This window comes from Diabrotica undecimpunctata, chromosome 5 (assembly GCF_040954645.1).
Source record: "Diabrotica undecimpunctata isolate CICGRU chromosome 5, icDiaUnde3, whole genome shotgun sequence".
Lineage (NCBI taxonomy): Eukaryota > Metazoa > Arthropoda > Insecta > Coleoptera > Chrysomelidae > Diabrotica > Diabrotica undecimpunctata.
The window spans coordinates 24,540,788-24,560,302 of record NC_092807.1 but is presented as its reverse complement, the minus strand read 5'-3'; the positions used below and the strand labels follow the sequence as shown (position 1 = coordinate 24,560,302).

Genomic DNA, 19,515 nt, shown 5'->3' with positions numbered 1-19,515 from the left:
TCTTCTGTGCTTTCCGTTGTATTATCGATTTCTTTAAATTTTCTATTTAATGTTTTGCTGACTATTTCTTTTACTTCGCTACATTTCAGTTTTCTCATGTCATGTTTTTTTACAGTTTTTCCCCGTATTTTCTTTAACTTAGTTCTATACACGCCCACTAAAGGATTGTGGTCAGATTGAATATCAGCGCCTGGGTAGGTTTTAATACTGTTGAAACTATTTCGATATCTTTTGTTAACAAGCATATAGTCTATTTGATTTCTAATAATAACGTCTTCTCCGTTGTCTCTAGGTGATTTCCACGTATACAGGCGTCTAGGCGGTAGTTTGTAAAATGTGTTTAACACGATTAAGTCATGCTCAGCTGCAAAGATACTCATTGTTTCCCGGCGTTGATTTCTCTCTCCTAATCTTACCTATTTTTGCATTGAAATCTCCCATGATTATAAGGAGTTCGTGTCTCGGTATATCTCTTATAAGGTTGCTTATTTGTTTGTAGAATTCTGATATTTCTTCATCACTATGGTCTGCTGTGGGTGCATAGACTTGTATGATGTTTGTGTTCACCGGTGACGTATTTATTTGTAACAGGAGGATTCTATCGTTCACTGGTATGAAGTTGTTGACTTGTTTGGCTATACTTTTATGCGTGATAATTCCAACCCCATTCTCATATTTACCATTTTCTGATCCTGAATAGTATACTCTGTAGTCTTCTATATCACAATAACTTGAGTCAGGCCACCTCATTTCACTTATGCCCATTATTTCTATTTTCATGCGTTCCATTTCTTTAATTGCGCATTGGATTTTTCCTAATTGAGCCATCGTCCTAACGTTCCAAGTGGATATCCTCTTCAGACAATTCGTGTGGACTTTTCTTAAAGGTGTTTTATTGGGTATTTCACAGGGATTTTGCATATTAACGACCTGAGAGGCCCTGTGGTCATGGGAATGACCTCTCTTGCCGGATCTTGGTCTCCGATGTCCATGATCAGTATGCGACTTTTTATTGAGTTGTACATCCATTATAATTGTACTAGAGATATCCATAGGGATCTTTAATATAGTGGTTTCTCGTTGCCTTCTATATTCTTATGCCGTTGACCAAACCATTGATTCTTCCGCCCTTCCTAGGGAAAGACTAGTCACTACTTAGTCTAGGTTAGAGGCTGCCGAATCTATGACTACTCGATACGGACGAGGAACAGAAAGCGACCAATCAAACCTTGGTTACCGACGGGTAGGACAATTTGGTCTTAGATCAATACTCTAAGACCTGCATCGGCAGTTCTTATTAGATCAGTACTTTAGCTTGAACTCGTAAGGTGGTTGGCCTCCTATCTCTACTCAAAGGCCCGGTTTGGCCGGCAGATCAGTAATCTGGTAGAACTCGGTTCTCTAATAAAATAAAAATAAAATAAAAATAAAAATAGGTAAAAGAAATAAAATTAGACTTACTCACAATCAATTTAATTTTACTACCAAAACGACCGGTTTCGCTTTCTACACTTTGCAAAGCATCTTTAGGTCAAACGGTACAAAGTAAATTAAATGCTGAAATTATAAAAAGCCTATATTAGTGTGCTGTCTTATAAAGATACACATCAAAAAAGGTTATAGTTAAAATTGATTTAGCAGACAAAGTGAAAACCCACAAATTGGTAAGAAATAATCTATTGAATTTTAATAAATTATAAACAAACAAAATACTACTTACATGCCGGTACAAGAATTTTTAGATAATGATTCGTGATACATAGTTCAAACTATCCTGTATTGCTGATAATGGGGGATCTTCGAATCGAAGATTTTGGTCTCCTGGACATCTTTTTCTGCAGATACTATTTTTTTGGCACCGTACCTACTTTTCTGATTGATTGTCTTCAGCAACGATCTGGCTAGACCCTGATGAGATGGTCGATCAGAAGGTGTTTATCTCTGTACATCCTCTGAATGTGATTTATATTGATGATGTCTCTGCACTTAATGAGTCTTCTTGTGGCTTGTTGAAACAAATATCTTGTCCTTTTCTGACATTGGTTGTTTCGACAAGCGAAAAGTCTCCGAACCCACCGGTCTCAGAAGCTACTGAGGCCCTCAGAGTAGTCGCGGGATCACTCCCTGCCCTACTGCATGTGATACGAACACCACGTAGGCGCAGGCATACCCCTACTAAGAAAACCAGCTGGCAAATGGTCATGGGTTCCTGATGGTCTAGAGGAGAACAAAGTCGTCGAAGGCGAGGGTGCTTCGACCGAAGACGGTACCCGCAGAAGAAGAAGATGACCACCGGAAGCTGCTGTGCTGTGTTGCGTCTTGTGTATAAGCTATTACAGACTTTTTATGGACTTGCTTTTATAAACTTTTATGAACCTTTCCTTGCGCAAATGTAATTGTCTTCTTGTTTATAAATATGTTTACCGCCTCAAAACATCTACAATTTTGACTATTGGATAACTAAACTGAAAATGCCCATATCAAGACAAAAGGAAATGTAAGCCTTTGCCGGGGCTCTGCTCCTATTCTAAGAATTTACACTCGTGGCTGGACATTTTTCACCTTTAAAAATGTCTTTTTATTTCATTATCCATGTGAGAAAAATCGATAATCCACCAAAGATGGAATCTATGCAGAGAGAACTTCGAATTGGCTTGTCGAAATCCCTCTGTAAGGCATCGTGGGAATGGATACGTGACCGTAGTATTCCAGGCACTTCCTTTCAGAATAATAGTGCATTTCTCGCTTTTCATGAATTTGCATGATAGAAAATCATACTGGTAAGAAATAATTATTTTAGAGTGAAGATCATACTGAAACAGAAAGAAATTACTTCACGAATACAGTTTCAAAAAAAAAACGGAGACATCGTTTAAGGGACATAAGATTTTTGCCAGTACAAGCAATTGAAAAAAATATCAAAAAAGTAGATTTGAAAGACCAAAGAAGAAGATAATCAAAAATAATTCTGGAAAACAACAAACAGCAGGCATTTTTTTAATAATTAAAATTTAAACCATTAAAAAAGAGATTTTTTATCAATTAATACGACTTTCTGAAAAAATGACTGAATGAAAAATGAATATAACACTTTATATTTATTCAAGTAAATTTAACTGGTAAACAATAAATACTAAACAATAAATTTCTCTAAAAATTAATAAAAATAAATGTTGCAACGACTGTTCGGTTTGATCATGTTCTGAAGGTCGATCGCCGATAGGTTGAAATAATCGCTGAAACTGATAACGAATAATAGGAAGAACTTTGTGTGACGCTACTGTTCGACGTCATATTATGAAAGTCCCCTCCAAAACTGAGGGGACCGTTTTTCCATATAAAGAAAGCTATAGTAGGGTATTGTTGCAATATCAATTGATTTTTCAACTTGAATATTAGTTACAGGGTATATACCCAAAGATATTTGTATTCATTTTTATCTAATTTTTTCTTTGTTATATTTCTGTCGCTATAATTCTGGCTAATTACAGAAAAATAGTTGCAAAATACCACAGGCTCGACTGTTTTGTGTCGAAGTGCGATAAAATATACCTAAAATACATCTTTGGGTATTATTGTATGTACCATAAGTCTTATACTTAATTTCGAATTTGAGTTTTAAAATTTTTGTGTAAAAATGCCCGCATTAGTTGCCACACCTGTGAACAATGGGTAAGTTTTTTGTTTTAAGTTCGAAAATATTTTTACAAAAAAAATTATTTTAAATATTTTCTTTTGGACACTTACTTTTTTAATATCCGTATTCTGAAACATCAGGATATTTTATTGATCACTTAAAACCTACACGTGGGCCATATATATCACCACATATAAAGCTTTATTAATGTTCTAATAATTATCTTTTTCTTATATGTCTACCGGGGTCCTACAGCCTCTTCAGCATGCCGCATTTCAATATCCACCTCTTTCGATGTTATCCTCATTTATGACTCTATTTCTCATTATTTCTCTGATTCATTCTCTCCATTTTAATGTTGGTCTTTCTCTTTTTCTTGTATTCTATGGAACATAGTTTAACGCCTGGTTTGTGCATCGTTCGTCTTCGGACATAACATGCCCGCAACTGCTAGCTGTCGTTTTGTTCTGTTTCTTGTACTATAATTTTGTCGTTTACAAATAATACGGCGCTTAGATGAGTATTTCGATCGAGTTGTATACTACAATATTTTAATGATTTCCAGTTCTTGAGGACGTCTTCAATGTATAAGTTAAAAACGATGGGGAAAGGTTGCAACCATGTCTCACTCCTTGGTTTATTTCGGTTTCTTCTCTCACTAATGTTCACGACTATTTTTGTCCGGTAGTACAAACTATGTACTTTTGCGATTACTTTGTGCTTTCTTTATGCTCTTGTCAGTCATTGTTCTTTTACTGACGATTAGATTAATTTTTTCGATTATATCTTATATTTTATAAAGAATACAATTTTATTCTAGTATATTAGGACATAATATCAAGTAGTTTCACATACAAACACCATTCATTTTTATTATCTGCGGGTTTGAGTAGGATATATTATATGCCAATACGCCCACCAGCACTGTGATTGATTTAAAAATCTGTTAAATTAGTAATTTCAGTAGTCTATAAAACAGAGTCTTTCTTAGAGTTCCGCTTTTTCTCTATTTTTCTTGTGGTGTGAATTTCGTCATCACGTTAATAATTCGAATAATTTTATAGTGTATATAATGTATACCTAACGATTGTGAAAAATGACTTCACACAGCAAAAAAATTTCATTGTTGCATCAGATTAATCGAGAATTTCCCCATTTAGTTTATTTGTATAAAGTAATATAATAATCGATGGTAGCAAAAAATTCTAAATAAACCGCAACCTGTTTGTATCTTATCTAGAGTACGTCCATATTTATCTATGCTAGTGTGGTAAAAAATCCATTTGTAGTTTGTGCTAATAGTTCGTATGAAATACGTCATCTAGTTTAATAAGATGACGTATTTCAAGCATAAGTTTCGTATTTCGTATTGTATAATATATGTAGTTTCAACATACATACTATATTTAAAAACATTAATTAAACATGGTTACCAGGGGCGGACTAAGGCCTAAGCAACCTATGCCTAGGGCCCATAATTTTTGGGGCCCAAAAATTAGGTTTTTAATTTATCTCAGTCTCGTGCCTATCGAGTTTAAAAAGTCAGACGTAGCTATTTAAATCAGTCTCCTGAACGTTACGCCTTGTATCTTATGTGAGTTTTGATTGAAAATTGTGCAAATAAGACTTAAGTCCTAGACTTGATTGCAAATAGATTGTTTTGGATTCATAGTTAATATGATGACTATTGCGTCCATATCGAAGCCATTTTACTGTTGCTTCTTAAAGACAGAAAATATTTATTTTTCACGTTGAGAACGCCTATGAATATCTGTTCTGATGAGCCCTATGGGCGAAATACGTATAAACAGATACATAGACACTTTGTACGTGAAATCAAATCTTGACTGTCTTTTTCATTTTATTCGGATCTACTCTGTATGAGTACAAGAAACCAATTCGCTAAGGATTTCTGCTTAGTTGAGGAGACATGTCGTGGAATGCAAATTTTAGATTCCCCATGTCTCTATTAACATCTTTATCAACGTCTGTTTTGCCTTGCAATTTTTAGAAGGCTCAGATTAAGGCAGAAATCTGAATTGTGTTTCGAAACTATTTTACGGATTTATCATAGTTAATACTTTGTGAAATTCTGAAATATAGAAAACCAATCATCAGCCACTTTGGCTACGTCGAAATATGCAACGCCACAACACCTTCACCATCAAAAAATAAAAAGAAGGCAAAAAATCCAAAAAGAGGTGCCTCTTATCTTCAAGCTATCGAGAAATATATCGCTACAAATTACAAAGTAGGTGGAAAAAGTTGCACCGTTCATCAAAAAATATTTAAAAGCTGCAGTTGCTACTGGATCATTGGTGTAAAGAAAGGGAAAAGGACCATCAGGATCTTCAAGTTAGCGTCTATCTCATTGTGTTCTGGATCGACAAAGCTTAGTTCAGGAGAAAATTGAAAGCTAGAGGAACAACTAAAATGAAAAAAACTGCCACCGCCAAACGTTCTGCTACCAGCGAAAAGGCAAAATCTGCACCTTCCGTTCTGCGAGACATAATGCAAGTCATCGGCATAGGCAGCAATCTGTATTCATTTATTTATTAGGAGAAAAGATCTTTCTATATTCAACTGTCTTATTACATATTTAAGAGACAGGATGAATAGTGTCGGTGCCAGCCCGTGTCCTTGGTGTAATCCTTTTGACTGTTGAACAGTTCTCAGTAAACTAATTTTTTATTGTGACAGTTGTTGTTGACGAGTGCAGTGTTGCTTTTACTAGTGGGATGTATTTATGGGGATGTTAAAATTATGCAATATTTGATACAACTGGTGTCTAATAATTCAGTCGTAGACCTGTTTAAAATCTATGAACATGTTGTGGAGATCAATGGCGTATTCCCACGATTTGTTTAATCTCTGTTTCACTGTGAATAGCTGGTGAGTTGTAGATCTTCGGTTTAAATCTAAATGTTTCCAAAACTAAAATTCTAGTTTTTTTAAGGACACCAATGAAGCGAAACACTCATGAACATAAAAATTTTTTACAAGGAAAGACCTTGATCTGGAGCACAGAATCCGAATGATCAGATGTTACGTTTCGCCTGTCTTGCTGTATAGTTGTGAAAGTTGGACAATGGACTCTGAAAGAGAAAAAAATAAATGCATTTGAGATTTAATATATACAGATGGATGCTGAGTTGCATGGATATAAAAAGTTACCAATAATGAAATACTTCAGCGCATGAGTAAACAAAAATAACTGCTAAGCACGATCAAAGAGAGAAAAATACAATACAATCATATCGGAAGGTAAAGCACAGGGCAAAAGATCGATAGGAAGACGCCAGAATTCATGGCTGAAGGACTTGAGGAGATGATTTGACCTCGCATCCGCAGAAATCCTTCTTGCAACAGTTTCCAAAGCGACAATTGCCATTTTTATTGCCAACCTTCAAAACCTTCGAAAGGAGAAGGCACAAGAAAAAAAGAATACATTTCCGGCGCTTTAAAAGATGGGAATACCTTGAAGTTAATGTCCAAAGGTGGATATAGGTAGATATAGAGATATACAAAGATAAATAAAAAACATAACTGCCAATAGTGAGTAATTACGAATGATATTAAACACATAGTAAAATAATGAAATTACACATGCTATTAAATTGAAAATGAAATATTAATATAGACAACACAAAGTTGTGTATTTCTGATTTATTCATTAAAAAAATTAATAGATCTAATCTTTGATCAATATTTCCGTATTAATAATATTCGTCCATTTTGTTGATAAGAAATTATTATTCGGTGATATACTGAGAAATATGATCAGGTTTATCACAATTTATCACGATTTTGTAATAAAAAAATTCTGGGAATGTTTGTGATAATTAATGCGTTCTAGGTTTATCTAAATTTTACCAAAAGATGTAGCAAATGTTTGCACTATCTAGTTATAGTAAAATATTAACAAATATTTATCACAAATGGCTATTACTAAAGTAATACCAAAATAATCCAAGTAAACATATAAAATAATGGATCGGTTTTTTATCTACATTGCGTTATTTGTTATAACTTATTGAAATTTTTTATTTTAGTATCACTTTATAAATAATAACCAATGTATTTGGTTACAACATATTTTTAGAGAGTTGGTTGGGGGTCTAACAATTTTATCAATGTTTTAAATATCTTGACGTACATTTGCGTATACAGTAGATAAGAAAAATAATAATTAAATATATACAAGGTGACTAAAATAACAAACTAGAATAACCCAGCTTCGTTTCCCATCTATTATTACCATAGACATATAATACAAGTTAGATTGATTGTTGCAATACCAGCTCGTTCTTCCAGTGCGACAAAGATAATTTACGCAAAGCAGTCCTTGCATCTCTTTCTAATTTGCCATATTTATTGACCACGTGATCTAAAGGACCAATGAAAAAGTCAAGAGGTCGATAAAACCGGCACATTAGACAGATATGCAGGGACTGCTTTGCGTCAGTTTTCTTTGTCGCACTGGGGGAACGCGACTGTATTACAGCAGTCTTGTATTATATGTCTATGATTGTCACTTCAAATATAACCTACAATTGTTCGTAATCTGCTTTTTATATCATGTGTGCTGTTTTGATTGTGTTCAGCAGCCAGTGAAGTATTCATTTTTTATACGAAGTCTGGGTTGGTCAGGATGGTCGTTCTACTAGTTTTACTGATACGTGTCCTTTGTAAATGTGAAATGCTTGGTGATATGAGACAGGTATGCACAGTCACAAGTACTCAGCCAGAAAAATCCTTAAATTTCTCTCTCTTTTTCTCTTGTTTTTCTACTACAGAGGATCGTGATTTTCTCTAATATGCCTAACAAATTTTCTCCATCGGTCTCTATCTTCAGCTGCTCTAAGGGTTTTGCAGAATAAGTGGCCCGCTGAATTCTGAATTTTGTCGCAACATCTTGTTGGAAACCATCCCCTTGGTCTTCTCCCAGAACATTTCCAGTAACAGTATTAAGCTCTCTAAATTACCATCACCTCTGCGAATCATGTGACCACATCTCAATGACAACAATTTTTTGGCGTTCTTGTTTACGAAGAATCCAAGTTGATGTCCCCTTTAGAAATATTGAGAATACAAGTGCATTCACCAGTCTTCATTTTTTAAGGGATACATCTGTGTTTCCAAACTTTAGTTAGGCGACTCATCGCAGTTTTTGCTATACCAATGCGTCTCCAAACTTCTTCTTCGCAATTGCCGTCGTCAGTTATACTAGATCCGCGATAATTGAAGCTATCTAGTACCTGGTATTCCTGCAAGTGGTAACTCAGCAGAATAATGCTAAATCTTTCTATCACCATGATTTTCGTCTTGTCTTTATTAATTTTACGACCAACTTTAATCCATTCCAACCCAACTTCGCAGATGTTGCTATAAGTGTATTGTCATCAGCAAATCTTAAATTGGAGATTTTTTCTTCCAGATTACGTTACTCCATCTACCTATCCTTCTAAAGATATCCTCATAATATGTTTACCATAATTATTAAATAAGTCAGGTGACAAGATGCATCCTTATCTAACATCTCTCTCTGCTCTGAATTGGCTTGAGAATTTCTGATCTAGTCATACCCTTGCCATATTGAACCGGTACAGATTTTTAAGTGTCACCAGATGTATCGGTGCACCCATCTCTATTAAAATTGACTAACGATTTATCCAGCTTACACAATCCAGATAGCCATTTTCCCGTATTACATACATTGACACAGATAGAATGGATGGTACGTAATCCTTTGCCACCTAGTGACCGCCCATCTTTAACTATCTAGTAAATGCCATCCCTAGTTATTTCCATCTTTTACTTCAGAGAACAAGACAGTACTTTTAGGGTACTCGGAGAGTCATAGACTTTTTGCTGGAGTCTCGAAATTTTTATATAAATCGCTCCAATAGTTTCGCCACGTTTCCAATATTTCGTCAGTATCGGTCTTTAGATTACCCTCCTTATCCATTATTGACCACGATTGAGGTTTAAACTTTCTGGTAAGAAGTTTGACCTTTTGAGTCTCTCGGCTCATTCCAACAACCATGCTCTTCTATTTCTTTGAGTATTTGGGAGATATAATTCGCTTTGCCCTTACAGTCCAAGTGTCATCAGTTATCCACGGCTTACGGTTTGTGGAAACTGCTGTCTATAGTCTTTTGTAGTCTACACTATTTTGTCTTTGAGATAGGTCCAATTATTTGCAGAATCACTTTATTCTTGATGTAATGAAAGTTTTTCTTCAAGTCTTGTTGGAATTGATTTTTGAGGAGTTTGAGCATATAATTTTTCTTAAGGATCTCCTTTCAAGGACTTTAAAACGAAGTCGGAATTTAATGCTAACAGTTAATGGACACATCTATAATCTGTGCCTGGGTATGTTTTACAGACAATGGCCGAGAATTTCCATCTTGATCTTATTAGAATTTAATCTATTTGATTTCTTATTTGTCAATCTGGGTGTTACAATATGTACAATCTACGTGGGTGGTGCTGATAACACGTGTTTTTAATTGCAAGATAATGCTTTACACAAAACTCCACAAGGTGGTCACCTATCACATTTCTCTGTCCCAGTCCATTGCTGCCCAGTATTCCTTCAATATTTTCGTTAGATGAAAACATTTTTTCCAGTTTTGATAATTTAATGTTCTACCGTTATAAAAAAACTAGCAAACAACAAAGAAAAATCACATAAAAATTAAAATTTAGAAAGTGGAGATACTATTGATGTTGGTTTTAATACAGTATTTTGTAATTGTAAACAACTCCAATGTAATTAGAAATCATTTATCTCGATATCTCAACAAAACTTTATTCAGTTCTTTTAACCTCTCCTTGATCTTGCGCTCATATAAATTTCTGGACTTTATACTGCTAATCTAGAACTGTTTCATTCTGCCAATACATTACTGAACTTTATACCACTAATCACAATGTAATAGATACATTTTTGTCCTGAGTTCGTTTATCACCTCTGATTGTTTATGACCCGGATTTAAAACTTTCCGTTGTTTCTTTATAATATTATAATACGATACCATGTGTTAATATTATCTGGTAACTACGGTTTTGTATGAGCATTCAAGTTTTTAATTGCCTTTACTTTATAATCACACAGACTAAAAATCTAACTTGTGGTTTTTCTTTTTTATTATTTTACAAAAATAGTCGCATCAACCTCAGGATATCGGCATACCTACATATATAGAGGTAATTTACCTTTAAATTTACAATTTTACAAATGTCTGAGGAATTTTACCAAATGTTCAATTTTACAATTTTCTCCTAAGATGTCACTTGTGGATCCGATGGCGTAGTTGGTCCGGTTTCCAATGACGCACTCATTTAGTGACGTCAATCTACGACAAAAATTTGATTCTCTTCAGTGGGTTGGCAAAGCAAGACAGAGTTAAACTAGTTTTTGCATTAGTAAAATAGAGTATTTATTATGTTTCTTCTATTAACTAACAGTCGTTTTTAATACTTTATATTGAATTCAGTCTGAGATTGAAATATATAATGTTTTTAGAATTTTTTTTTCGAGCATGTCTATTTCCAAGGATCTTGAGGTTTTGAAATATGTCTACAAATGATTTTATTTCGCGAAGTTTTATGTTGAATCCTTCCACTAATTTTGCCACCAATTTCCGACATACACTTTAGCAAATGATTTTAAATCATTTAGCATTACATTTCTCACTTCACTCGCGGTTTCAATAGTTCTTGCATATTGGGGTATACGATCTGCTGCTTCATTGTATTGTAGGTAGTTCTTTTTTAATTAGGACAGCAATTGGATGTTTCGTGTAAAATTGGTTAATGGTTTTGATGGAATTGAGAAAATCGGTAATTATAGAGCATTTACTGGAGTTATATGTTACTGGAGCGAGAGCTTGATAGATGGCATATAGTTTGTCAAAGTATGTCAAAGACAGCAAACTGGCTCAAGTCCATCTTTGTCACAATATCTAAAAAACACAATGCTAGAAATTACTCAGAATATTGATTAATTAGCCTAAAGAGCTACACTTGTAAAATTTTCCTAAGAATACTCCACAACAAAACTGTGGGAAGAAAGAAGATATTCTTCTTCTTATTACGCTGTCTCCTTTCGAAGGTCAGCCCAAATGGCAATTGTAGTTTTGGAAACTGCGGCGCGAAAGATTTCTGTGGATGAGCGGTCAAACCATCTCCTCAGGTCTTTCAGCCACGAGTTCTGGCGTCTTCCAACTGATATTTTGCCCTACACTTAACGTTCCAATATTATTTGGAGTAATTCATATCTTTCACCTCTCAGCACATGACCCAAGTATTGCATTTTTCTCTCTTTGCTTGAAGAGAAGAAGAAGAAATTGGAGATAGCCACTATGGTTTTAGAAATGCTATGGGAACTAGGGAAGCACGTTTTGCACTAAACATCTTATTACAAAAATGCCGTGATCAAAGTAACAATGTATTTGCATGGTTCGTGGACTTCGAAAAAGCATTCGATACAGTGCAGCATGTAAAATTAATGCAGATGCTAAAAAATATAGAAATAGAAGATTTTCGTGTCATTAATAATCTATACTGGAATCAAACTGCTATCGTAAAAATTGGAGACAACTAAACCGACGAAGTTTCCAGCGAGGAGTCAGACGGTTGCATTTTGTTCCAACATTGTTCAATGTTTACGTGGACGCTCCAGTAATATTGTCACAAAATGTATAAGTCTCCAAATTCTGCTTAATCGTATTCACGAATATGGAGAGGAACTGTCATAACGGACCGAGTAGATCCAGAAATAGAATATAATAATATAACTCAGAATAGCAATGACTAAAACTACTTTTATGAAAATGAAGATATTTCTTTGTAATAATCATCCTACATCAGGTGTAGGAAGAAAACAGGTTTTTTGATTAAAAAACTTTGGTGAATGAACTCAGATATCAAATGCAGAACAATTATTCCATGCGCAGAAGATCGAGAACCTTTCGCAATGGTGATCTATAACGTCGGATAATTATGATATGGCACGTGAAGAAGAGAAGAATTTTTAATCACGGTCTCCATTTTTAATCCACAGTATACCAGTATACCTTTTGGGACTCCCCAAGACTTTTTCGATTGTGTGATTCGTTTGTATATTTACTCGTGAATCGGTGCCTGTATAATCAAAGGTAACACCTAACTAGTCATAGCTTTGACAGCAGGAAATATTTTGTTCGTTTTCAAGGTATTTGGTTGAGATTTTGGTTTTCATTGTATTGAAATCGTTATATTCTTCTATTAGTTTTCTAAGCATATACTGTATGTCGTCTCTGTCAGTCAACATTACCACCTAGGCATCAGCAAATTGATTGTCAAGGAGATGTTACATCTTTAGTGTCCTCCTCTAAGGAGTAGAAAGCTGGAGTCTTACAAAAGATGCCATAAATCGGTTAGAGGCATTTGAAGTGTGGTGTTACCGACGTATATTAAGGTATATACACCATACAACTAACACAAGGCTAAGACAAGGCAAACAAATTATTAACGCCCTAAAGAACAGAAAAATGGCTTATTTTAGCCGCATTATGTGTAAACATATATACTGATTTCTACAGTTGATTCTACAAGGCAAGATTGAGGACAAGAGAGGCCCTGGCTGGCCAGTAGAAAATGGACTGCTTTAACGTCAACTGATCCATTTCTGTTGATGCTGCGAATAGAATAAGATGGGTAGGTCAATGTGGTCGCCAACATCACGAGAAGAGAGGCACCTTCAGAAGAAGAAGAATTTGTACACGCTCACTTTCTTGCATTTAATTCACACTGCTTTATTTCTACTGCACGTGTTATAAGTTCAAAATATAAAATTGTAAAACTCAAGTCGTTTTTAGAACTCAAGAGATATCAATAAAATGAGTGGCAGAAATTTTTCAAAATTATGAACGGGTGAAAATTTAAAAGAGTGCTTATATGTCTTCCTTTGTGTGTTGTATCTAATGTGCTAAAATACATATGTGTAATTTAAATAGAGCGATATTTTATGTACATTGCTGGTAGTTATCGCGGAAATTGACTATAATCAGTGACATGTATTTATGATTAAACATAAAGATTATTTTAGCAAATTTATACATAAGGTTACATAATTTTTGAATAAACTTTCTAAGTACCCACATGACAGTCCTAATAATAAATTTGTATTCCATCAAAATCTCTAGAATAAACCAGATATGTAGATGTTTTTCGATTCTTGTACTCGCTATTACAAAACTCCTGATAAACTTATTTTATTTTTGAACAAAATTACGTCCATATCTGTTTATTTCAATTGCACGTCCTAAGTACTGTGTTGTAATTATCTCTATTTATCTGGTATAAGAAGTAATTGTTTTCGAATTTTGCCATTAGTGAAAGAAAGATGCGGCCACTACTAGCTGTCTTTAACAACGGAAATTTGTTATTTTGCAGATTTCCAAAGGAGTTTGGAAGGCTAACGAAGACATTTGGGACTCCAGAAGTTGTCTTTGTGAGCAGACAAGTCAGAGGAATCAGTGTAGTGCATGGAGACTTAAAGGACTTGCCTGAAAAAGTAAGTTTTATTTCTTGTAACACATACATAGTTTAATAGTTTAAATAGAACAGGGCTGTATTATGTTAATTCTTAGTTTTTCCAAGTTTAATTTAATTTAATTTATCTCCTTCTATATTTAATAATATTTAATAAGCTGTTTTTACTCTGATTTGTTCTTTGCTTTATTATCTTCTCGTTACTCTTCATTAACAGTTATCGTTTAATTGTACTTCAAATTACTAGCTTTACTTCTTTATTTGTATTTCTTTTTCCAATTATAAACATTCAATGCAGTATATATATATATATATATATATATATATATATATATATATATATACATCTTCTTCTTCTTAGAGTGCCGTCTCCCTACGGTGGTTGGTAATCATAATGGCTATTTTTATTTTTGAGCTTGCTGCTCTAAACAAATCAATCGATCTGCATATATATATATATATATATATATATATATATATATATATATATATATATATATATATATGTATTGTTATGATGTATTTTTTGTTTGAATGATGAGCAATGAGTATTTTTAATAATATAGGGTTTTTATCGCGGTTCTCAAAGAATTAGTTTGTAAGTACTTTTTTAAATTATCTTTATTATAACTATTATGGAACACACATATATATCTAACCTAGCCAATGTAAATTTAAAATAAACTATCTTTAAATTGATACTCTTATAAAACTAATTAAATTCTATAGACAATGTAAAATTTAAACAAACTATCTTCAAAATTGAAATTGTTATGACATTAACTAAATTATATTAACAAAATTTTGTACCTTTCTTTCACTGAATGCCTAAATGAACTGTTTTCCACTATATAGATTCTAATCACCACTGAATGTCTTCGTACTTCGGTTATCCTTGTTTTTGTGAAATTACTTTTTCCAATTATCAGCTTCTACCAATTTAAGATATAGTTTTCTTCAGCAGCATTTATACACTACCAGCAAACACCATTTATATTTATTCTTCTTTTCAATATACCAATATCCAATTATTATAAGTTGATTTATACTAATCTCCAATCATAATATAATTTTAATTCCTTCCAATGTCCATCCAATATTCTTCTAATATACTTTTATAATCTTCAATAATTATTTGTTTATAATTATAAATGTGCATTAAATATATGCATAATTTTTAATCTTCATTTAACTCACTATATTAAACAATTGGACTATTTGTACTTGATTCACTGACTCCAACTAACTTTCATATTTCTTCCTAAACTTTTCTGACTGACTTCTTGAAAATTCTGAACAATTTACTTCACTAAATGTGTCTACTAACTTTCATAATGAACTGGCCTGACTTCTGACTAAAAACTGCCCTCTTGAATCCAAATCACGGGTATTTATATCTTTTTGGATATTCTAGAATCATCTAGTAAGAGATTATGTTCCAATTTCGTTCTATTTCTTCGATATGGATGTTCTCGAAAAAATATCTGTTCCATCCACCGACATAATCATTATTCCAGAATGTTCGACCGTAAACAATGGTCACACTCTGCACTCTGGAGAATTCGTTAATGTTCCATTGATAATTTTGTTGACATTTAGGCTTTTCAGATCAGAATAAACATTCAAATTAGTAACTAACACTCTAATTTAATAAAATACACATTTCAAACAATATATTATTATAACCCCACTTTATATTCCTTATAATTCTTAATTTCTATCTGTCACTTCGAGAGTATTTTTGGTTGCCTATGCACATGGCTCACTTAAATATATTTACAACATTAAAATACAACTTTTTACAATTATTATATGATAATTTCTTAAAAATACCCTCACATAAATAATTTTTATTAAATTCTCTAGTATATAACTTATTTAAAACAACCAAATATCTAATATTATGTAGTATATAACTTATAAATTATTTTCTATAAACCCTAATCGTATCAGTATATATATATATATATATATATATATATATATATATATATATATATATATATATATATATATATATATATATATATATAAAGCTGCAGCATTTGTAAAGCTGCATTCAAGATTAACTTCTTTGGACTGGATTTAGTCTTTCGTGAACTATTCCTTGCATTGTATTAATTTTTTATAGTACTTTTCCTTCTTCTTCTATTTCTTCATTAAGATATGTCTATTCATTATTTGGAGCTTGCTTTTCTGCGATATAGATTGCTACCTCCGCCTTATATTAGGTATTCCTAATGCTCGATGGCTAGTGAGTGTGTCTTCAGGTACTCATCATCATCATCCAACCTTCATTCATCACGTTCACTGCTGGACATAGGCCTCCTTTAAACTCCTCCCTTCTTTACGATTTTGTGCTCTTTGTTGCCAATTTTTGGTGATACGCCTGAAGTCGTCAGCCCAGTGTAGGTGGTCTTCCTCTACTATGTTTGTCTGCTCTTGGCCCCCAATTTGTAATTTTGCTCGTTCATCGTGAGTCATGTATTCTCGCTACATGGCCTGTCCGGTTCCGCTTTATCTCTGATGAAGCGGAATTACATTCCTATCGGTTTTGGTTTTCCTTTAGTTATTATATTAATTTTTTCAGTTCTGTCAGGACTCTCAGGTATGCCGATAAAGTGACAGCTTTATATTTCTGATGTTTTATTTTGTTTGCCGGAATATGACTGCCAGAGACTTGCTCAATGCTTTTGCTATCAATTATAGAATGTCACCCTCTTGATGTTGTCCATTGGTATGATTATGTTAGACTGTTTTGCATTCTGGTGAAACCGATACATTTAGTTTTACAGGTCATCTTCTGCTTCAGATAGTATTTTTGCCCAGTCTGCATAGCAAATCGTACTTACCAATCTTTTTTCACTATTCTTGTAGATTTTTTATGAGGTTGACTTATTTTATGGCGGTAATCCCGCATTACATAACATTTTACTTTTAGCAAATAACTACTAATTGAAATATCTACATTATCATCTAATCTATTTATTAACACTAAAGTGTTCCGGTGCTCTATCCTATTCCTGCTAAATATAAATACTTTGTGACATTAAAAATGCAACACCCTTCAAAACGAAAGAAATTTAACGAAATTATAGCAATTAATTTGTTGTACTAAAAGTCTTTTTCTTCTTGATGTGCTTATCCTTGACTTGCGATCATCATGGCAATCTTTATCTTATTTGCGGCAACGCGGAAAAGCTGCGCAAATGTTGTATTGAACCACGTTCTGAGGTCCTTTAACCACGAAGTTCTTCTGCTTCCTGGACCCTGCGTTCCAAATATTTATCCCTCCAGAATTGCTTGTAGGAGAACATATCTGGATTTATTTCGCATAATGTGTCCGAAGTTCTTCAGCTTTAGAGATTTGATGGTGTTCAGTACCTCTAGGTTCTCCTTCATTCTTCTAAGGACCTCGTCATTTGTAACTCGGTTAGTTCACGGGATCTTAAGTATTCTACGATATAGCATCTCAAATACTTCCAATCTTCTCCACATATTTTCGTTTAAGGTCTACGTTTTAACACCATTAAAGAGGACAGAGACGTAGCATCGCAGCATTCTTACTTTTATACCAAGAGAGAGATTGTGGTTGTTAAAGAAGACCCTCATTCGATTGTTGGTCCATTCTTCATTTATTATGTTGTCGAGGTAGTTGTAGTGCTTCACTCTTTCTACTGGGGTTTGGTTCACGTAGAGATGACCTGTTATTGTTTCTTTAACGTTTATTAATTCTTTAACGATTATATTGAGTCCATATTGTTGACTGTACTGGTACATAATTTTGCTGATAAGGAATGGTAGATCTTCTAGATTGTCCGTAAATACAATGGTATCATCTTCTTATCTGATGTTCAATCGGTACCCGTTTAGTAGAATGTGCCTTTTTCAATTTCGTGCAAAGCTTCACTAAATATTTCTTGCTTTTGGGTGTAAAAGGTGTTATCTCTTTGGTCTTCTAACTGTTTCTCTAGGTACTCTTTCCACCTTATTATTTTACTCTGTTTGTTCAAGATGATGTTTCCGACAGAATCCGTCCATTAGATTTCCTTTCTATCTCTGCATCAGTCCAGCTGTGAGCTCTTTTACTTTCTTGTGTATATTGTAACTGTTGTGTATTAACTGCAGAGCCTCAAATTCTTTGCATCTTTCCATTGCTTCTTTTTTATCGCTTCTCTTATTTTCCTTCTTACTGCTATATTTATAGCTTTATATCTGTCATCAATGATTTTTTATTGATTATTTTATCTGCCTTTAAGTGTTTTTCCTTTACATTTTGAACTATTTCTGTAATATGTTTGATCTTTTGTTCTTCGTTCGTTTCGTCCCTGATAGCAGTCACTTGCTCGTTTAACGTGGCTTGGGCCTCCATTTTCGTATTAAGGTCTTTCAGCATACATATATCGTATCCTTGTGATTTCCTTTTCTCCAGTTTTTTAAGTTTGCCTCTGAATACTCCCATCAGTGGACATGGTCCATCTCCAAGTCTGCTCTCAGATAAGTCTTAACAGACGTGAAGCTTTTTCGGAATCTTCTATTTACTCAAATGTATTTTATTTGATTTAGTATTAACGTTTCCAGACACAAGGTAAGGAAAATTGTTTTGAGACTTGGGTCATGTTTTTTTTTTTAAATAAAATATCCCAACTTAGTATATTTTATTTATAACTACAAGCGGATCTGTAAAGATCAATAAGCAGTTTCTGTTTAACTTAAATTACTAACAAGAAAACTTATACTAAAGACTAATAATTTAATTCAGATATTTGATCAGATCTAGATATTTGTCTTGGGAGGGGAACTTCCAACTTTAGGGAGGGGGGAATTTCCCTATTCTCCCATGTATCCACCCTTGACTTAATAACATACATTTTGATTTTGACGTATATCACTGCTACACTGTACTTTGCTTTATACTATCACTTCACCAACTGGAAAAGACTTCTTCCTCTTGAGTCTTCTGACCAAGTGCACAATGTCGAGGAACTGGATTGCCTCGGAGTTACTGTGATTGAGAAGTCGTTTTTCGTGACTTTCGGCAAATATCTCGACGGTCTGATTAGCAGTATCTATCTCTAAGTCTCTATGGAGGTCACTATGTCCGAAATACCAAGGATCATTAACGATGTTTCTCAGAACTTTATTCTAAAAGCGCTAGATTATGTCTATATTGCTTTTGCTGGCACAACCCCACATCTGGATGCCATATGTCCATACGGGCTTAAGAATTTGTTTGTACAGAAGAATTTTGTTGCAGAGTGACATAATGGAATGTCTTCCCAATAACCAACACATTTTCTGGTACCTTATGTCGAGCTCTTCACGTTTCTTCTTTA

The 19,515-nt window shown here is 33.7% G+C and overlaps 1 protein-coding gene across 3 annotated transcripts in view; it reads left to right on the top strand.

Annotated features, from left to right (window-relative positions):
* Pepck2 (Phosphoenolpyruvate carboxykinase 2) overlaps positions 1-19,515 on the top strand; it is a 66,784-nt gene that overhangs the window by 34,343 nt on the left and 12,926 nt on the right. The window contains exons 1-2 of one of the 3 annotated variants that reach the window (XM_072531753.1): positions 3,376-3,672; positions 14,081-14,201. In XM_072531753.1, coding sequence (XP_072387854.1) covers positions 3,638-3,672; positions 14,081-14,201 — 156 coding nt within the window. In that variant the 5' untranslated portion in view covers positions 3,376-3,637. Of the gene's footprint in view, positions 1-3,375; positions 3,673-13,843; positions 14,202-19,515 lie in introns of those variants that run through there. The other 2 variants (XM_072531751.1, XM_072531752.1) reach the window with 2 other exon arrangements.